Source organism: Coptis chinensis, chromosome 6, assembly GCF_015680905.1.
Source record: "Coptis chinensis isolate HL-2020 chromosome 6, ASM1568090v1, whole genome shotgun sequence".
In the NCBI taxonomy this organism is placed as follows: Eukaryota; Viridiplantae; Streptophyta; class Magnoliopsida; order Ranunculales; family Ranunculaceae; genus Coptis; species Coptis chinensis.
The window spans coordinates 167,180-187,292 of record NC_141461.1 but is presented as its reverse complement, the minus strand read 5'-3'; the positions used below and the strand labels follow the sequence as shown (position 1 = coordinate 187,292).

The window sequence follows — 20,113 nt, the reverse complement described above, 5'->3', positions numbered from 1 at the left end:
ATTATGTTAATTATGTTAAGGTATGAATATTAATTGTTCATACCCCAAATAGATATCAACAATAAGAACAATTATTGTTCATATCCGAAAATAGGTATGAACAATGGTTGTTGATTGTTCATACTCCAATGAGTACTCTTATTGATCATATATTATATTGTGATATGAACATTGACTGTTAATATTCCAAATAATTATGAACAATAATTATTTATATGAACATTGATTGTTCATACCCCAAATAAGTATGAACAATGATTATTCATAACTCATGTTGATGTATGAACAATGACTGTTCATAGTTCATGTTGATTTATGAATAATGATTGTTCATATCCAAAAGTATGAACACTAATTGTTCATACCCAAAATGGGTATAAACAATAATTGTCCATAACTCATGTTGATGTATGAACAATGATTGTTTATACACCAAATAGGTATGAACAATGACTGTTCATATTCTAATAAATGTTCTTATTGACCATACATTATATTGAGATATGAACAATCGGTGTTCATACCCAAATAGATATGAACAACAATTGTTCATAGCTCATGTTGAGCCGTTAAGGTATAAACAATGATTGTTTATACTTTAATATGTATTTTTACTGATCATACATTATGTTGATGTATAAACAATGATTGCTTATATCCCAAATAGGTATGAATAATAAACAATAATTATTTATATGAACAATGAGTGTTCATAGCTCATATTAATGCGATTGTTCATACACCACCGGGTCATTTTGGTTAGGCTGGGCCGTTTATTATTTCGTACCAGGGGTATACTTGGAAAATAATTTTGAATTAACTTACCCTGTTTACTATGAATATATATGACCGTTGCATTTTAGAAGAAGAAGAGTGTAGACATTAATGGCAGAAAAAGAGTGTGAAGAAACCAAAAGTAGAGATTTTCAAGTCGCCCATCTTCAAAACCAGCTCAAATTTCTACAAAATAGAGTAAAGGTATAATCTTTTTGTTATCTCTTTCCAATTTTTCCATTTGCTTTTTAAGTTACTTCTTATAATAATGAACACTGTTTTCTTTTAACCAGGAATTAGAGCTGGAGAATGCTAAACTGTCGTCTCAGTTATCCAGTTGCCAATGTCGAAAGGTATTTTGCTTGTTTACTTATCTACTTATTTTTTCAAGTGTTTTTACTCCAGTGGTTTTTTTGGTTACAATGTTCTTTCTAGAGGGTGCCCCATGTTTTGCAAATAGTTGAAAACGAGTATGTGAACATATAGCATTAATCTATATACTATGTGGACTTATGAGTGAAGGTAGAACACATGTTAACTGTTAGATTTACAAATTTTAATTTGTATGTATAAAAACTACATGTAGATGACTAAAGCCGAAATCCTATTCGCACAATCTGAGAGTGGAAAAAGGGTTTTGCATTCGTTCATATGTGGCACATCCTTAAGGACATCGAGAGCTCCATTCAAGACACTCCTACGTACCCATTTTGGATAACGAAGACCTATTGGTGGCCCAAAGACCAACAGTGTCCTTGAATCAGCCTATGTTGAGGGATCAGGAAAAGTTGAAAAGGAAGAAGACAATTGATGATGATCAGTTAGAAATAAACTTGATGGAGCATAGTCACGAGGTTTCTGAGATAATTACACATTCAGAAGTGAAAGGAAATGGATGCTTGGACAAACTCGACAATGAATCTGATAGGAAGCTTAAAGTCATGATGCTCCAAGTTGAAAATGAATGTAGGAGACTGGAGTACGAAAAATATGATAAAGAGATAAACATTATGGAAAAATGTGCGTTCAATGACAAATCCAGTTCAACGTTCTTTTTTCACCAATCTGCAAGCAAAAATTCAGGCAAAATGTGCCCATGAATTTTAATGATGTGGATGTTCTAGCTGCTTAACTGTGAAGAAGCCAAAGTGTTTATTATAGATCTCAAGGTATGGCTATGACAGAGAACAAATTCCGCTGACCAGAAGTTAATCATGTCTCTTTACATGTATTTCTTATGTTTTCTTGTAATATAATTTGTTTTTGTAATGTCTTTCATATTTAGTAATGAACTGACAAATTAGAGTTTGCAGACTTTTCACTTCTTACTTTTGTGAATATTACGGGAGGAATAAACTATGGAACACTTCCATTTCCGACTAGAGTTAGTCATAAATTCTCATTAGAACTACATTATCATAGAGATATTATTTTTATGTTATAGTTATTATTGCTAATATTGTAGTTATAATAATTATTGTTATTATTGGGGCCTCTGGAGAGAATGCTTGTTTTGGAGGATGAAACAGTACTGTGTTAAGATATGGAGTACGATCACTGGAGATTCTCTTACCTAAATTGCTTAAAGATAAAACTAAAAAGTATGGTTGGTTGGGTTTACTGTTACATTATTTACAATGGCCTTTTGCCATGAAGGCGGGACTTGCAGTTTAGTTCAACTCTGTAACATATATGAAATATGAATTTGAAACCACTATCTTCATCAGAAGTTTTGCTAGATTACTTAATTACAATTATTTGTATAAGGTCATTAAGCCACTATTACAGTGGACGTGTGGTTGTGGTTTCCATTATATTTAGCTACTGTTTTTAAATTGTTATTTTAATTATTCTTATCTTATTTAGTGTTTGAATACAATTGTTCTTTGAAATGTAGTTGGTGGAGAGTGTCAAGAAACTAAATGTAGGCGGTGTTACGATCGGATCATTTCCAATCAAAGGATGTGGAGATTTAAGACTTGGAGATGCGGTCGGACATGAAAAAAGCAAAGACATTGATGCAACTAAACATATTGAATTAATAGAGAGCACACCAGGTTTTGCATACTTATACACGTTGTTTCAGTTGATCATCGTCTGGTTTCCCATAGATAACTACCGAAAAGAAGTGGAGGGGAAAAAACTGCAATCAATATAAGTAAAATTTTGTGAAATATATATTACAGATAGGATTCATATCAGAAAATTGGAATGTGTTACAGAGCTATACTTCATAACTCTAATCCATGGTGCATTGTGAGAAACTGTTCCCATCATCCTACCTGTGTTTACGCTATAAGCTTGATGTTTCTAATGACATATAATTGCTTGTGGTTGATCAGAAAGCTGTGAAACTGCTCAGAACATAATACTGGCTATGTTTGCAAACAGGTTGTGCCTTGGAGACTACGCATCACACTTCGAGGAGATATGTTGCTCTCAAAATCATGTATTTTGGTCCTAGGTACAATTTACAGTTTTAAATTCAGCAGCTTGTTACCAGTTTATCCATATGTTTAAGTAACATGGACACTCCATATTCTTAAAAAAAATCCGTGTCGGACATACGGACCCGTTGTGCATATGATTTTAAACTAGTGTTTCTTCTATACCCTAAAAGACTTAAGAACATAACCTAATAACAGTTACAACTCCATGATATGATATGCGACTTTCAAAGTTAGTTAGTTTTAAGGGGTGCTTTCTCCGGTCTTTAGCCCAATCTTAAGTTGAGTAACTAAAGGATTATAATAGTTTTCTATGTAATTACCTGTGTCCCCGTCTCCTACTTCATTTAGGCTGCCATGTCGGACATTCCGTATCTGTGTCAATATGACTGAACTTAATGACCATATGTTCGACTTTCAGGTTCTACGGGTTTGCATCAGTCCAAGTGGAACCGACTGTTGAGGTGTGTATATATATTTTTCTCTCTCTTCTTTATGTTTTAAAGATTTAAATTTAGAAAATAAAGAACTTTTAGATGTGACACGTGAGCATCAGTAGCAGGAAGAACTGTATGGTATTAGGAAAAGGCATGGTGTATGTAAATCTATGCGTACTCTACAGGCAATAGTTTGAGTACCAATATGCAGGCTTTTATCTTGAATGAGTTTCTATGATCTTTAACTATACGTTTTGGAGTTTTGGGGCTCAAGCTTCTGCTAGCATTCAAAAAGATGTACTGACGCATGAAAATTGCTATAATCATAGTTAATTGAAGTATTCACAAAGCACGTGATGACCTTTTCTTGATCATGATCAAGGTTTATTTCTTTTGACAACTTTGTCTTTTCAAATACATTGTGAATTCTAGTCTCAGCTTCCAGAAACTTCGCAGCTTAGCAAGATGGTTCTCTTCCTTGGTCACTCTCCAGTTTTCATTTCTGTATAACTGTTATCCACTTCAGTAATGTCTTCTTGATGCATATGCAAGTCCTAAGTAGACCTCCTGAGTGTTAATATACAAAGGTCCGCATCCACTGACATTTTTTACTTCATGAATGCCATTGTAGTCTGCCGATAATTCTTTGCGAAAAAACCATATGCTAATATTAACTATCAAGCTATTCCCTGTAACTATCTGTGTGAAAGACAAGCAACTTTGTTCATGAAGCGGTTGAATTTGACTTGATTTTTATGTACTCTATACACTATACAGTATGAAGTTTTCAAGCCATTTGAGAGGATGAGACACTTGTTTTTTGAGTGGTGGAATTTTATTGTGCGTTCCTTCTTTATTCCGTGCAGTCTGAAATTTTTAAGGCACTTGAGAAGACGAGACTTTTGGTTTGTGACAAGAAGGAATCACAATACACTAGGTGTGGGAGAACAGACAAGGGGGTTTCCTCAGTTGGTCAGGTTAGTTGATTAAGCACCATACTATTTTAGTTTCTAAACCAGATCTCGTGGTTGCAAGAGATCTGGACATATGCATATTGTTTGTGTTCTAAACAATCTTACGCTAGTTTTCCACTTACACATGTAAACCTTTTATATCTGAACTGCTTCCTAATTATGTCATAGCTTAGTTGATCTTGAGCAGTGAAGCATGCACATGCCATGTTTACGTGTTCTTGAAGCATGCCCTATCTCCTTCGAGATCAGTAATGAAACTCATGGTATTTCATGCAGGTGATTTCTTTGTTCCTTAGATCAAAACTTGAGGGCCCTCGAGTACATGGAGATTGTGAGGAAATTTCTCCAAAAAATATATGTGGTTTGTGATAATTCTTCAATTGCTGTCAGTCTAAACAATATTATATGTCCATGAATCTATTCTTGCATCAGGATTTAGAATTGGATATATGTAAGCCACCCCAAATATTTGGTTGTAATTGATTATAGAGTTAGCCCAATGGTTAGTGGCGAGAAAGCCAGTCAGTCAAGAAGAAAGCTTCCCATCTATTTAAGACTGCAACCTTATATACAAACCGTGTATGAAGAAGTTACAATAGCATCCATTAAAGTTTAGTGTTGATACAGAATTGTTTATTATATGAGCTAATTAGGCTTGTCTACTCTCCTTTTGCCAGAAGAAATTGATTATGTGAGGGTCCTAAATGCAGTCCTTCCAAAAGATATTCGTGTTATTGGCTGGTGTCCTGTTCCACACAATTTTCATGCAAGGTTCGTCAATCTTATTCTACACATAGGATATCTCAAGGTTTTTCATCACTCAAGTGCAATGGTGATCTTTTACTAGTTAAAATAAGACAAACAATTAGAGATGATGGAAAATATTAATGATGTTCCACACATGTCAACACTGGATACGGTACAAAATATGCGACAAAATCTCAGTAAATCATGATATCTGTCAGAATCCTGACAAGATGGATACACGATAGTTTCATAATTGCTGTGTCAAAATTGCAAAAATGCTGGTGGTCTTTAGGGTACCAAATTTTTGCCTGAAAATAATTTTGTTTACCATAATTGTTGTTTTTATGATTTCAGGTTTAGCTGTTTGAGCAGAGAGTATAAGTACCTGTTCTGGAGGGGAAATCTTGATCTACTGGTACTTTTGTTTTTGCTGTGTGAAATTCACTAGATTCATGTTTAACGCTACTGATCTAACTAAAGTCTCATACAAATTGGGTTGTGCACATTCCAGGCAATGGAGGTAGCTGGTAAGAAATTTGTTGGGCAACATGACTTCAGAAATTTCTGTAAGATGGATGCTGCAAATGTTCACAACTATAGACGGCATGTCACATCATTTGAAATTTCTAGCTGCAGTAGCAGGTTGATTTTCTTTTTCTTTTTATCTTTTTTTTTTTAATGAATGAATCTTATGAAGTCCTTCCAACTGTCTATTTCATGAGCTATTTCATTTAGGTATTAACTATAATTTTGATGTTGCCTCTTATTTCTCTATTCAACTTGTTGGGGGGGGGGTGTCCAGGACCCTTCTGACTACCTGAAATTTTGCATATGCCATCAAAAGACTGCCGTGTCAACATTTTACAATTTCATTAAGGGCACTAGATGCTGTCAAAATAATTGGCAGTGAATATAGACAAGATTTACCAGTTATGATTCTTTCAACCTTGTCAAAGTTCACGATATTTCGCAAATTTGGCTATGTTGTGTTCTATGCTTTTGACTACATGGAATCAAATCAATATTATAAAATAGTATGAAATGTGTTGTGTTGTGTTCTATCACAAATTTGGCTATGTTGTGTTCTATGCTTCCGACTACATGGAGTCAAATCAATATTATAAAATAGCACTGAATATTTTTTTTAATTAATTTATATTATGTATATTTATTTAATTTTTATAAAACCACTGAATCTTGGAGAACTTGTTTTCAGCTTTTAGGAGATGATGCCAATTGAATATGAAATGTGTTGCATTACAGTCTAAACTCTTTTGTAGTTAAATTAATTTTTGCCACATAATGACAGGTCTGAAGGCGATGAACTGTTGGCAATGACAATTAAAGGTAGTGCTTTCCTGTGGCACCAGATTCGATGCATGGTTGCTGTGCTATTTATGACTGGTCATGGTCTTGAAGTCCCCGATGTGAGTACACAATAATGTTGTAAGTGGTTAATTGTATTCCATCTAGAAAGTAATTATAAAATTCACTAAATAATCACAGTGGTCAAACCTTTCACATTATTTCATCATTTCTTCAAAACATGTTATGAAATTGTAATACTTTATGCAGAGATCATTTATTCAAAGTCATATCCACTTCATAATTTGCTTATGTCCATTTCTTACCAGGACAAACATCTCACATTTAAACTGCATTAATTTGCTGTAGGTGATAGATGAATTATTGGATATTAACAAGACTCCTAGGAAACCTCAGTATGTCATGGCCCCTGAGCTTCCGTTGATTCTTCAATCATGCGAGTTTGAAGGTCTCAAATTCAATTGTTCTCCAGGTAATGCAGTAAGAAACAGCATTGCTACATGCACTCGGTTCTCTCTACCTCATTTAACTCGATGAAGAGTCTGGTGCAGTTAACCTGCTTCATATTTCTCTTTTTTATCTCTAGTCGTAAGATTTATTTCATATGCAAGTAGTGGTATCATAATTAGCTAAAACAATGTTGGTCATCACTATTTCCTGGTAAATCAGTAGCAATGGCCAATAATCCATGGTACCTGGTGTGATTGCTGTGTTTGTTCATCATTGTGTCTGGTGTCAACATTGTGATAATTTTCATCAATCTTTGCCAAAGTATTTATTTGTTGAAATTAGACGTACACAATTGGTGAAAACTAAGGATACATTGCGATTGAACAGCACAATATTGTTTAAGTTGTCAACTTAATATATCTTGTGGAGTGTACAAGCCAAGTTTTCTTCTTGTACTTGTAGAGCCGTAATTTCGTAACCCATACTGTTTCTGACCACATTATTGGTAAAGAAAATTGGCTTGTAAATAATTTATTTGTTTTATTTCATTTATTTGTTTTACTGTAGATGCAGGGCAATCATTGCATGAGCACTTAAAGAATGAGATAAGATATTACAGACTCCAAGCCGCCATCTTTCAGGAGGGTCTGCTAAGCTGCTCCTCTACAACAAACGGTACATAAAGAAATAACCAACTGAATCCTGTATATTGGTCTTTTCCTCAGATTTATTTGTGGATTGGTAAAACTGGCCTCATTGAGTTTCAGGTCAAATTCCTTTAAACCATATAAAAAAGAAGGCAGCTCACATTCCTCTCATGTCACGACCTACTGAACGTAAGTCCTCTTGTACCAGTTTAGGGTGTCAGTTAGGATATGTAGGCTATATTAAGTTTTCCAGTTTTGTGGACAAATATGGTTATCATTAACAGACATGGAGTTTACATCATGCACCATAAGTCAAGGATTTGGAAAATCATAAGTATCTCAGGTATTGGTTACGTGCAGCAAAAGAAGAAAATAAAATATATACCAGTGTTTGTTTTGAACAATTTAATAATGTTCTTAACCATGTCGCACAAAAAGTGGATTTTGGGGGATGATCCACCAGTTTATTACTAGGCCATCCAAAATTCAAACTTCTGAAGCTCATTTTAACTTTAAAGAAACCCCTGCTATTATTGGCTGATTTTGTTTACCGACATTTCCAGCCTCCTATGAAGAGCGGAAGGCCAAAAAAGAAGGAAGAGACGTCTGAGAGCTCTGCGATTTCAGATTGATTCGAGTCTTTGCTGATTTTTCACGGATAAAGCAATTCTCTAGTGTTTCTTGTTTGTTTTTACTGTACATGTACCATAAAATTATTTAGTATACTACTTTGATGATGAACCAATATATAGATTTCAGAGAAAGAAGTATCTTGTTTCTTGATTAAATAAAAAAACACTTTTCAGGATTGGTTTCTTACTTTTTGAGTTAGAAATTTGATGTGTAGTGTGTGATTTGTCACAAGACATGAAAACCATTAATCCTTGAACAAGGATGGAATATCACAAATCACGTAGATGTTAATCATTAGTGGAGATATCCAGAATGTAGAGCACTTTTACCCTTCCTGCAAACCCAAACAAGGGCCATATACACTTAGAAAAGCAACAACAAGCATGGCGAGACATCGCCATTGGACCCTAGTTCCATGCTATTTACCTTTTTTTCCCCCCCTTGTACACTGGAGCTATTCTCACTTCTATTCAAAGAACTACCAAGACTAAGAAATAATTCACCAAAGAACATCCCCGACAATAAGCCCAGGAGGACAGGCAATAGAACAACACATTTTCGGTTTAAGAAGTACGCTATTTATCATCATCATTGCTAGCTGATATCGTCAATCATAATCAGAACAGTTACTCTGCATATTCTAAGTATAGTAGTTCTATCCTTCTAAGTAAAGTATAAGAGTTCTTGTCATTGTCATGGTCTTGAGACCAAGTCACTAAAAACTAAGCAAGCTAGAGGGAAAGTTTTCCTGTGGGTATATTGAGAAAAATTCAAAATCGTGTGATGTTTTTGGAATCAGCAGCACTGGTACTTCTACTCTGGACAAATTTGTCTGAAAATTGGTAACCTCTTCTTTTGACCAGAGTTACTGATGGAGGCTTCAAAAGCACCGGTTTCAGAAGAGTCGATAATGCCATCATCTGCAGGTGACCAATCATTAGTGACACTCTGTTGACCCACCTGAGTTGATGCTGGTACATTCATTGCCGCAGTAAGAGGTTGACTTTTTGCAACATATGCGTATGATGCTCCTGTAGTCTTAGATGGCTGTCCCTGCACATAGAAGATAATAATACTGTTAGTGATACTTAACACTCACAATTCACCAATAGTTGGAATGAAGCCAGTTTGGATTTGTGTCAGTGCTTTCACAATTTGCATACTACACTGAAAACATAAAATTTTGATGTCTTATACATGATATTTTGTGGTTTTAATTATTGTTCCACATAAGTATGGTTGTTGATGCATCAAAATCTAACCTAATTAAGGACTTGTCTAAAGTCTTACTCATCATCTTTTTGTTTGACAAGTATAATCGATTCCCAATAATACACTTAGGAAAGCTAAACAGATAGTAAACAATTGACCTTAATTCATGTGCCTATGCAAATTGGACTTGGGATCTGCATACTTAAACCATACATAACATCTGATGGTCCTCAACCCTTCATGTAATACCAGTTACAGTATCCATAATCTTCTGTGTGTGTGTGTGGGGCGCGCAAGTCTAGTAGAGTTCAGAATTTATATAAGGAATTTCTTGAATTACCTCTGGCCTGTTCTCTGGCTGGTTTTTGGTGGAATAGCGTGAAGGCCGAAGCTCTTCTTTCCCATGGGCAGACTACAAGTAACAAAATAAGATCCAGGTTCAATTTAAAAAGGTAACAAGAGAACCAATAAATAAAAAAAATCCCTAAACGCACTCATCAATGTTATACTACATTAAATTCTAGTTCTACCTAGTCGGTAAAACCTTTGGGTGATGATACCGGAGGTCTAGAGCACGAACCCCACCAACATCAAAAAGTTACTAATCTTATTTAAAACAAGCTTGCCAATAAAAAAAAAAAAAATCTAGTTCTACACAGAAAAGCCATGAATCTAGTTCTAGTTACTTTACCATGGAAAACTTTGGAGGCATGGCAGGAATGGTCACTATTATGAGACTTGGGTAGCAAGTTGTATATATATAGGGCACACATCAGGGACTCCTACGTGAATAAGGTCTCCTTTCACAACAATACTTGTAATTAGAAACTTGTAATAAAATATAACTCAGGGCTACCCCGAGAATATCCTCATAAGAATGTGTGATCTAACGGTCCGAAAATAAAAAAGTTCACTATGAGAATATCCTCGGGTAGCAAGTTGTATATATATGTAGGACGGGACTCCTACGGGAATAAGGTCTCTTTTTCACAACAATACTTGTAATTAGAAACTTGTAATAAAATATAAGCCTGGGCTACCCGAGAATATCCTCATAAGGTCCGAAATGTGTGATCCAACGGTCCGAAAATAAAAAAGTTCACTATGAGAATATTCTCGGGGTAGACGAACTCATATAATATAGCAATTAAAAAGGACTCCTACGGTCTCCCTTTCACAACAATATTTGTAATTAGAAACTTGTAATAACATATAAGCCTGGGCTACCACGAGAATATCCTCATAAGAATGTGTGATCCAACGGTCCGAAAATAAAAAAAGTTCACTATAAGGATATCCTCAGGGTAGACGAACTCATATAATATAGTAATTAAAAAGGACTCAAAAAAAAAGACGAAATATATCGAGATAATGAAAAAATCACCTGGCATTTAGAACCGAAACGACAAGTACCGGTATCTTCCCAATACCGACAAATATCGATCCTATAACGATGATGATTCATATTCCCAGAAGAAGAAGAAGAAGAAGATGAAGATTTGGAATCAGATAAAAAGGATTTGACTAAAATTCCATCCATAACAATTACATCTTCACCAATATTATCAAACACATATCTCGATGAAGATGAAGAAGATGGAGAAGAAGAAAACAGAATCTTCTTCTGAATATTATTATTATTATAAAGTTGATGATTATGATGTGGAGAAGGAGTAAATGGTGAATTAGTTCGATAAGAAGATGACGGAGAATCAAGAAACGTTTCCATTTAATTCTTCAACCTGCAAACAAAAACAAAAACAATGAATGATGAATGAAAAAGAGAGAGAGAGAGAGAGAGAGAGAGAGAGAGAGAGAGAGAGAGAATTACTGGATCTTGAAAATGAGGAGGAGAGGAGGAAAGATATTTATGAGAGCTGAAAATGAAGAGGGGGTTTATATAGGGGAGTTTGAAATGGCGCTTCTTTTTTTGAGTTTTTTTTTTTTTGGGGAAGTGTGTTTTTGGTGAATGGATTAGTTAGTTGGCCCAGTATAACTGATTAACGGTATCCATTGGGAGTAAAAACAACCAAAAGACATGGATTAAAATATGAAAAAAAAGAGAAAACAATAAGAGATGTGGTTCTTTAGTTCTTATTCTTCTTCTCTATTTTATTGGTACTTCTCTCTCTCTTTTCTTACAATGTTTTTGGTTAAGAAGTTTTCAAGATTCGGAAAAAGATATCAAGGGCGGCGGTGCATCCTAAACATTCTACGGAAGATATCAAAGGGATACTTTCGGGTATTGCACGAAATAATTTCTCATAATCTTATTGTGAGTGTCAATTCGATCACGATAAATGTACTTTTTATTAGGGACCGAGCCTCGATGATCATGAATAGCTTCGTACGAACATGTTCTCATCTTCGGATGAAGAACTTGATTCAACATAGCGATAAGAAGAAAACATTTTGAATGTGAGAAGAAAAGTTGTAAAGTTGAGAATAAATATGAGAATAAATGTTACAAAGTTGAGAATAGTAATACAAAAAATGTGAGTGAAGACAAAATTGAGAAATTTGTAGTCTATAAAGTTGACACAAGAAATGAGATTGGTGGTTGAAGAGTTGATAGTTGAGGAGTTTAGGGTTTAAGCTTTGATGACAAGTAAATGCATGTGAGTGAAAAAATGGTTGAATTTGGCTAATTCTAAATCGCGTCGAGTGTCTGGAAAGTACGGACGACATAGTGTTTGTCGTCTGTTTATTTAATTAAAACGGAAGACTATGTCGTATGTACATAAATAACCAACAGACGGCAGAAACTATGCCGTCCGTCTCCTGGAACTTATTATGGCAGCGGCTAGTGAAGGTCTTAACTTTGGCCGAGTTTTTAACTCATTCCAAAATTTAAGACCCTTTTAGCATCCATTGGAATGACATTTTTGTGGTTGGGCTGCTATATTGGCCTTTATCAGCCCATATGAGCCCCCATTGGACTTGCATGGACGGAAACAGAGATTCTATGGGTTTTGGTTTTGTTGTAGTTGAGCATTATGATGATGATGCTCTGTTGAGAAACTGAATGGATATATGCTGAGTTAAAGCTCGAATTGAACAAGAAAGTAATGGTAGATTAAAAATTACAAGGCACTAAAATATATTTGGAAATTCTCAATGATAGCATAAATTATGAAAACTGAATTTAGTACAACAACATCCTGTAAGGTAAGGTATGTGCCGCATATGGGAAATTGGGAATGCCTTATCTCTGTTTTTACATGTAGGAGAAGCATGTAACCACATCTTTCTCTTTTCCTCTTCAGGTCACGCTTGATTCTCAAGGGCAGAGCAGCAGCTATGGTTTTGCTATTGTTCTTTTCACTCAAGGATGCCACTGAAGCTGCATGTTGCTTTTACCCTCCTATTAACTTGTTGGCTCTTGTACCATATAGATTTGTATACAAAACACTTTTACAGCATATTTCTATAGATGAGGTAATTATATACTACATATTAAAAGCAGGAACTTGAAAAGTTGAAATTAATCAATTATTAACTTCCAAGAATACTGTTGAGTGCAAGTGTGATGTCAGAAGTGCCAAAACCCTCCTTCACTAAGACTATGTTAGGGCTGTCTTGTGGTACTGTATCTTCCCTTTTGTAAATTTCAGCACTACGAAGAAGCGCCTCGCTCCCATTTTCCACGGAGCCTGTAAGAATCACGGATTTGTGAAGGCCTACGAGCAGATCTTCATAGTCAGTGTCTCCCTTTTCCCCCACAAATACTACCATTTTAGAAAGGTCGATCCCCCATCGAACAGATAGGTACCTTCACAATTTAAAAAATGGTTTGGTACCACTGAAGAAATCTCATACTAAATCCTGTAGTATTTGTAATGGCGTTTATAGCACACATACAACATTTTAAGTTGAATAAAACAAACCTCAATGCTTGTGCTCTTGATGCAAACAATGGAACCACATTCAACCGTGTTGCAGCACAGCTGTAAACAAGGTTGCACCGGAAACCTCGCATTCGTAACTTTTGGCGAAGTTCATCAGTTTTTCGAGCCTGGAAAAAAATAGGAATTGATGATATGTTCATGTTGCATGATATTAGCTTGTCTGTACAAAACATAGAATGCAAAATTGATTAGGGTCCTTCGAGGGATCGCCTATAAAACATTATTGGACCTAGAATGAGGACTGAAGTTGTAACTGACCTTTGCTCCTGGTTTATTGACCTTGTAAGTGTAGCAATGGGAACTACAAGCCACCACATACTCTGCTATATCATTCCCATCACTTTCACCTTCCAACCCTGCGAGTCTCGCAACTGTAGACCTCACGTGATCACTTGGCCAACGATATTCCACATGTGCTGAATAGTCCATATCAGCTACCATGTCTCTCCATGGATAATACATCTCACTCCCACTTCTACAAATCAAGGCATCAAAATCACTAGGTTCCAATTGGCTAGACCTCAATGCTTCCATTGTTTCAGCTAATGTTGAACCGGTTGATATCAGAACCCCCGTTTTCCCAGCAGGATCTGAGGCTGCTGCAAGAATCGGCTTGATGATCATTGAGAAGGCATCATTAGACACATCTCCATTAGCATCATAACAGTCGACCGCTATGACAAAGAACCTTTGTCGTTTCCCAGGGGAGTAGTTGGATATGCCTGCATTGCCGCTACTAGTAATTGAATGATGATGAGTTAGTGTGTCTATAAGCTCCTTTTGTCGACTAACAGGATCCAAGTCCCCATTTACTTTGAACTCCCCATCAATAGAGAATCTTAATGAGAGGTCTTCAACATCCTTTAGGGAGTCACTCATGGGTTCTTCGACACGTTGAGGCACAATCTCTAGGCGGGCTCTAGAGTGGCTATCTGTGCAGTGCTCTATGTGGGAGAGGTAGTTCCTACAATGTTCAGGCCATGAGAAACGATGGATGTTCTTCAGACCATTTTTACGACACTCTAGCCACAAGCCCTTTTCAGCTACGAGCTTTAAGAGGGCGTCAGCAATTGCTTTCTGATCATGTGGGTCAACAAGAAGACCGTTGCTCAATGCCTGAGAAGTGTAACTTCATTAGATCAGAAAGCAATTGCATTTAGTTTAGTACATTCATGCATGCTAATCAAAGTAGACCAAGTTAGGCAATCCCCCTGCCAATTAGACTGATAGTAGTTATAAGATTTACCTTATGGATATCCACAGGCCCTCCATTTTTTGTTGCAACAGTAGGTAAACCATAAGCAGATGCCTGTCCAAAAGTATATATTTCAGGTTAGAATATAGAATATAATGTAGTGAACTTCTAAATTGTTTAAGACATCTTCATTTTCTGTCAGATATAGAGCTTAATACATATATATATACCTCTATTAGTGTCAGACCAAAGGGCTCTACTAGTGCTGGATTGATGAAGACTCCCTAACAAGACATAACACGTTTTGAGTGACAATCAGAATAGAAAACCTGATTATGGAGAATTTTATTTTTAAGGATTGTTTGATGTCAATATGATACCTTAGTCTTAGCAGCCAATCTGTATATCTCTGGAACATCAGACTGCTTGTGATGTTTGGGGTATGCAACTTGACCATACAAGTCATACTTGTCAATGAGTTTGAGAACCGTTGTGAGAACAACTGAGCTGGTATTGGACATGTCTTCTATGTCGTCTCTGTTGCCAAGTATAAGTGTCTGCAAACCAGATATTTTATCAATATGCACAACTACCAACAGAAAAGGGAGAAGAAAACTAGCAGCCTGAAAGTTACTACTTTGTAAAATTGAGAAAAGTTCAGGGTTTACCAAATTTGCTATCTCTCGTAGATGTTTGCTCTCCCCAAACGCCGTGAGTAAAGTTGTGACATTTTTCTTCGGGTCAGGGCGGGACAATGCCAGTATCATGGGCTTGTGAGGGTTTGTGAAAAATCGCATAATCTGCAACAAATAGTTCACCAAGGGAAAACAGTTTATATTTCATTTACTACTGAAATAAGGAAGATAGAATGTCAATTCACACAAAGGAGACATGGTTTGAAATGATATTACCTCAGACCATATTGGTGGTAGATTTTTTTTGTTTTCAATTGAATCAGAGCCGATCATTGATGTGAGATCCTTGTCACCATCTATTGACTCCTGCGTTGTGACATAACTGAAGTCCATTCCTGGCGGGATGACCTAACATAGTGGGAAGAAAAAACATGCATACTATCAATACAGAAGTTAGAACTTACAATAGATCACTATAACATGTATTCAACAATTTACAGCTTTTAAAGATGTTCGGTGAAGAATCAAGATCGCTACAAGTAATCGATCGAAAACAGCCATCACTTTTAGATTTTAAAGATTTTACATTGGAAGAGCTTGTACTTGATGAGGAACGGTAAGGAGCTATCCTTTGAGGGGAAGCACAGAGCTAACCCTCTAAACAACATTTTTTTGTTGACTCCAACAATTGCTTAAAGCTTTACAACAGCTTAAACACAATATAAATGGAGAAGAGGGAGAACTGTATGTACATACCACCATTCGAGGCATGTTACGACCAAGACAGCTGACTCCTCTTCTTCTCCTCACCCTAAGCTTTCTCTCAAGCTTGACATCAAATCCATCATATAGTCCCCACTGCTCTTCTATCTCTTGCCTAGTGCTAGTCACCACCATTTCAGCAGCATCCAGGCCAAACTCCTCAGCTTCGATTCTCTTCATTATCTTGTATGTTGAATTGATGTCCTCTTTAGAAAGTCTCCCTTGTTTTAACAGCTGCTCGAATTTGTTTCGTCCTAATGAGTGGCCAGTCAACACCATTGGAACATTCAGAGAACCAGACAAGTAAGCTGCCACCTCTCCAGCATCTGCATAGTGGCCATGAATCACATAAGGCCATATTGGCTTTCCCCCTTCAACTTGGTCACCTATGACCCTTGCCATGTTCACAATGTGGGTCAATGCCTGGTCGACAAACTCTGGTATGTGAGGCCACAGTGATTCTTTCGGTATATACCTGTGTTACATTTAGGAATAGTGAGTTACCTATCACGACTGACTGTTCAGAAAATAATCTCAATATGAATAATATGAAAGGGGGAGGTGTTAAACTACTAGTTATTCATAGATATCAAGATAAGTAACACTTGGACTCATTTCAATGGAAGAATTTCAGGGTTAACACTTGCAACATTTTGTTCATTCTGTAAGCTACCATTATCTGAACTTACAATAGCGAAGACAATTTGCTACCTGTTAGGAGCTCCACATGGGAGTCGAATTATGTAGGCTCCACAACCATCACCTTCGGCGTGAGAATCTATATCTGATGGGGATGACAACATCTCAATGGGCTCACCGTAGCTAGAGTCAACATCAGGAGAGGAGATTTGGCGAGTCAAGAGATCAACCCGGTATACACCTTTGGTTTTTGCTAAAGCTCTTGCAAGTTCTACCACATATTTCACCTGATGGCCAAAAGTATATATAAGTCTAAATTTTTTATTTGGCACAAAACTTGTGTAAACAATATCTCAAGCCGTTAATGTTACCTGACCACCTGTGTCTGAATCTCTTCCCAGTTCCATGTTGTCTCCTCGCACCAATCCATGTAAGCTAAAAGAAGAATGCAATGATTCTTTTTGTCACATGATTTGTATTTCACATGCTTTTTGAGTTTGTGGTAATGTTCTCTTTGTTCTACAATTTGTCTTTCTGGAAGTAGATTTTAAAGACAATTTAACAAGCTGGTTCTCGTGTTTTTATCTGAAGAAAGAAAGAAAAGCAACTTCTGTGTATCCAAGTAGATACCCAAAATGTTGGATTAATACCTGATCAAGACTATGTATAGGTGCTTGGACTTGTTCTCATCGGACCACATTTGTAGTACAGAATTGTGTCGAAGCATTTTTTCCTTATGTGGTTCTGTTTGATTACTGTCACCTTTCTCCTTTTCACCTTCAGAAAGCTCTGACAGGTCCTCTGAAGCATCTTTGCGACCTTCCTCACGCTCAATGCGCCGCTTTGCAAGTCTTTGTGCATCTTCCCACGCAATCTACCAACAAACAATCTCAGATAAAACTAGATTATAAACAGTGCATGTTATTGAGTGGTCGTTTGTCACTTTGAGTGTCATTCATCTCAATAATACAGAGCATTTTAATTTTGAGCGCAAGCATTTTAGTATACATGATGCAGTAATGACTGGAATAGAAGCATATCAACTACTGTAACAACTCTACAAGCTATGTACATCAAACGTAGAAATAGTAGAGCAACAATTCTAATGACCACACGACTATCTTTTTATCAGGTGGTCTCAAATCTCAAGTCTCAACAGAACAATGAGTTCTCAGCCAAGGTTATTCCAAAATACTAAAAGCCAACATAGGCCCCAAAACTCCACAAGTCAATTTCTTTTGACAGGGTTATGTCTCAGATCAGTGGTGTATTAAAGAGAGACCCACTAGAGATGAGTAGACTGACTTTTTTGAAGAATAATATGGACATGGCAGACAAAAAACTACTGCTGTATACTTTTAAGGAATATTCCCAAAAATATGGTGTAGCAGAGAGATGAAATTTTACTTGTTTCTTTTTACGAGCGAGATGCCAAATTCTCCAGCACATATTCTCCAGCCTATTGTTGCGTTCACGCGAGTTCCTTGTTGCAATCACCTATACATAATAATTCCTCAGTTAGACAAACTTTCTTGTAGGTCCATAGCAAGTCCCAAGTCTCTTTTATGGAAGGTTCTACAGAAACACCATATATGAATGATTGCTCTAGACTACCAGATATTTGGAGATTAAGATTACCTTTACTCATTCCTTGAATTTGCATGCATTAGGATTTAGGGTACACCTACAGTGTCCTACCTATCTATTCAGTTTCATCTACTAATTGTCCTAAAGAAGCTATATGATATGTATACCTTGATCCAGGTACGATGGAGATCAGTCTCATCAAAACGGTTAACAACTTCCTCGACGAAGTACTTGGTCGGACTAAAAAGAGAATTTGCATCTGAAATCCAGTGAGCATCTTTTTTGGTACTTCCTGCGTCCAAAATCGCTTCCAAGTATCCATTTATCCACTCATTCCTAGCCATCTTCTCCCTCCCTATTTTCTGAACTAGTTATGTTGATTCTCCTGCAGGATAAAATGAAATTTTCTCAAATTCCACTGAAAATAAGGGGGAAAAAAAGAATTTTCTGACAAACGCGTGCTGATTGCATGACCACGTCAAGGAGGAAGCAGAAACCTGACCTTCTCAACTAAATGAAGGTTAATGATCTTATTGGAATCTCGTACATACTAACATATATTGTTCTGTAGTATGATATATATATGCATTCCATTCCCAAATTTATTGGTCACTAGTTCCAGTTCAGTGGTAAACAATATATGGATTGAATACTTTTGCAAAAGAACCAAAACAAAAAGGAGGAAAACATAAAGAAAAGAAAAACATGACAATAACAGAAAGCTGTAGTAGAGTTTAGCTTCACTTTATAGAGAGAACAGGTATTAGGTGTGTATGATTATTGGTAGCTAGGAAAAATACTACTACTATATGAGGTCTAATACAAGTTTGCAACAACAAAACCATAAGTGAAAACTATGTAGCAATGAATAACAGCTTACAATGAAGTGTGTCTCCTTTCTTTTCACCTGGAATTATATTGGTGAAGTTTTTATGTTTCTAACATCTGCATGGTTTCAGTTGCAGAAAGAACTAGTAAAGCAGAGAAGCTTTCTCATAACTTATTTTGTGTAACAAGCAAGTAATCTATCAAGTGAGACTTTATATATAATGCATGAATGGAACACAACCAAGGAATATGACAAAGTACTTTTCGCCTCACAACTTGAATACTGGTACACATGAGATATGCCCAGGTTAACATGGGAGGCTCAAAAAGATCAAGTGGTAACATTTACTCAATGTATAATTACATGGATATCTCGAAGAATATCCAAATGGTTAAAGATTATTCCATCTGTGGCTAGTCTTTTCTTTCTGTTATCCTTTTTCCAACAATATGTGCCATTGCTTTTTGCTATTTTTCAACCACTTGACATGATTTCAATTCATGATTTTGTAATAAACATAAAATGGAATTCAGTTGAGCCACTCGAATGGTGGACCATGGTTAAGTATGGTCTAGCCGAAAGATAGAGTTTTAGAGGGTGCGTCCATCCAATTTCTGGCTTTTCCTGATCTCTGATAGTGATTTAAGTTGCTCTCTGATGGTGAGTTTAGTAGTAAACAAATGGTACAGTAAGTCGACCTCGATTCCTTTTAATTTTATGGAGGAGAAAAAAGAAAAAAATAATAAATTGGCATTTTGAAGGGAATCATATAAATATCCCATTCCAAGAATAATAAACTAGTCGTGGGCTCATGGCACCAATATCAGTAATAAAGAAGTTTACATGGCATCTTTGCTATGTCCAGTGTCCACTGCTTTCATCACACCGTCCTTGATCCAAAAAGCATATAG

The 20,113-nt window shown here is 36.2% G+C and overlaps 3 protein-coding genes across 5 annotated transcripts in view; 1 reads left to right on the top strand and 2 right to left on the bottom strand.

Moving 5' to 3' along the window:
• Positions 1 to 8,621, top strand: part of LOC147490428 (Pseudouridine synthase family protein) — a 28,217-nt gene extending 19,596 nt beyond the window's left edge. Inside the window, exons 1-15 of one of the 3 annotated variants that reach the window (XM_086566818.1) lie at positions 841 to 978; positions 1,068 to 1,127; positions 2,672 to 2,831; positions 3,166 to 3,238; positions 3,643 to 3,685; positions 4,525 to 4,635; positions 4,909 to 4,993; positions 5,310 to 5,403; positions 5,734 to 5,794; positions 5,891 to 6,021; positions 6,689 to 6,806; positions 7,054 to 7,177; positions 7,729 to 7,830; positions 7,923 to 7,991; positions 8,366 to 8,621. In XM_086566818.1, coding sequence (XP_086422944.1) covers positions 886 to 978; positions 1,068 to 1,127; positions 2,672 to 2,831; positions 3,166 to 3,238; positions 3,643 to 3,685; positions 4,525 to 4,635; positions 4,909 to 4,993; positions 5,310 to 5,403; positions 5,734 to 5,794; positions 5,891 to 6,021; positions 6,689 to 6,806; positions 7,054 to 7,177; positions 7,729 to 7,830; positions 7,923 to 7,991; positions 8,366 to 8,412 — 1,371 coding nt within the window. In that variant the 5' untranslated portion in view covers positions 841 to 885 and the 3' untranslated portion in view covers positions 8,413 to 8,621. Of the gene's footprint in view, positions 1 to 840; positions 979 to 1,067; positions 1,128 to 2,671; positions 2,832 to 3,165; positions 3,239 to 3,642; positions 3,686 to 4,524; positions 4,636 to 4,908; positions 4,994 to 5,309; positions 5,404 to 5,733; positions 5,795 to 5,890; positions 6,022 to 6,688; positions 6,807 to 7,053; positions 7,178 to 7,722; positions 7,831 to 7,922; positions 7,992 to 8,365 lie in introns of those variants that run through there. The other 2 variants (XM_086566816.1, XM_086566817.1) reach the window with 2 other exon arrangements.
• Positions 8,622 to 8,990: 369 nt separating this feature from the next.
• On the bottom strand, positions 8,991 to 11,624 carry LOC147490427 (uncharacterized). Its single transcript, XM_086566538.1, has 4 exons — positions 11,479 to 11,624; positions 11,032 to 11,389; positions 9,988 to 10,059; positions 8,991 to 9,488 (listed from the first exon to the last, which is right to left on the bottom strand). The coding sequence occupies exons 2-4, from the start codon at positions 11,374 to 11,376 to the stop codon at positions 9,249 to 9,251; spliced, it is 657 nt and encodes a 218-aa protein (XP_086422664.1). The 5' UTR covers positions 11,377 to 11,389; positions 11,479 to 11,624; the 3' UTR covers positions 8,991 to 9,248.
• Positions 11,625 to 12,700: 1,076 nt separating this feature from the next.
• ATSPS4F (Sucrose-phosphate synthase family protein) lies at positions 12,701 to 19,483 on the bottom strand. Its single transcript, XM_086565109.1, has 15 exons — positions 19,254 to 19,483; positions 18,541 to 18,758; positions 18,194 to 18,283; positions 17,437 to 17,660; positions 17,158 to 17,221; positions 16,859 to 17,073; positions 16,142 to 16,622; positions 15,662 to 15,793; positions 15,419 to 15,550; positions 15,131 to 15,307; positions 14,981 to 15,034; positions 14,802 to 14,864; positions 13,814 to 14,671; positions 13,535 to 13,662; positions 12,701 to 13,419 (listed from the first exon to the last, which is right to left on the bottom strand). Exons 2-15 carry the CDS (start codon positions 18,715 to 18,717, stop codon positions 13,143 to 13,145), a joined length of 3,072 nt encoding a protein of 1,023 aa, XP_086421235.1. The 5' UTR covers positions 18,718 to 18,758; positions 19,254 to 19,483; the 3' UTR covers positions 12,701 to 13,142.
• Between the last annotated feature and the right edge of the window lie 630 nt (positions 19,484 to 20,113).

What these genes read in the sequence shown, in the direction of transcription:
- LOC147490427 (XM_086566538.1), bottom strand. Translation starts at nt 11,376, where the DNA reads ATGGAAACGTTTCTTGATTCTCCGTCATCTTCTTATCGAACTAATTCA. An exon ending in GTTTCGGTTCTAAATGCCAG is followed by an intron (nt 10,060 to 11,031) that starts GTGATTTTTTCA and finishes TGTTACTTGTAG; the next exon opens with TCTGCCCATGGGAAAGAAGA. An exon ending in AGCCAGAGAACAGGCCAGAG is followed by an intron (nt 9,489 to 9,987) that starts GTAATTCAAGAA and finishes TTCTATGTGCAG; the next exon opens with GGACAGCCATCTAAGACTAC.
- ATSPS4F (XM_086565109.1), bottom strand. Translation starts at nt 18,717, where the DNA reads ATGGCTAGGAATGAGTGGATAAATGGATACTTGGAAGCGATTTTGGAC. An exon ending in TCCATCGTACCTGGATCAAG is followed by an intron (nt 18,284 to 18,540) that starts GTATACATATCA and finishes TATTATGTATAG; the next exon opens with GTGATTGCAACAAGGAACTC. An exon ending in TACCACCAATATGGTCTGAG is followed by an intron (nt 15,551 to 15,661) that starts GTAATATCATTT and finishes TATTTGTTGCAG; the next exon opens with ATTATGCGATTTTTCACAAA.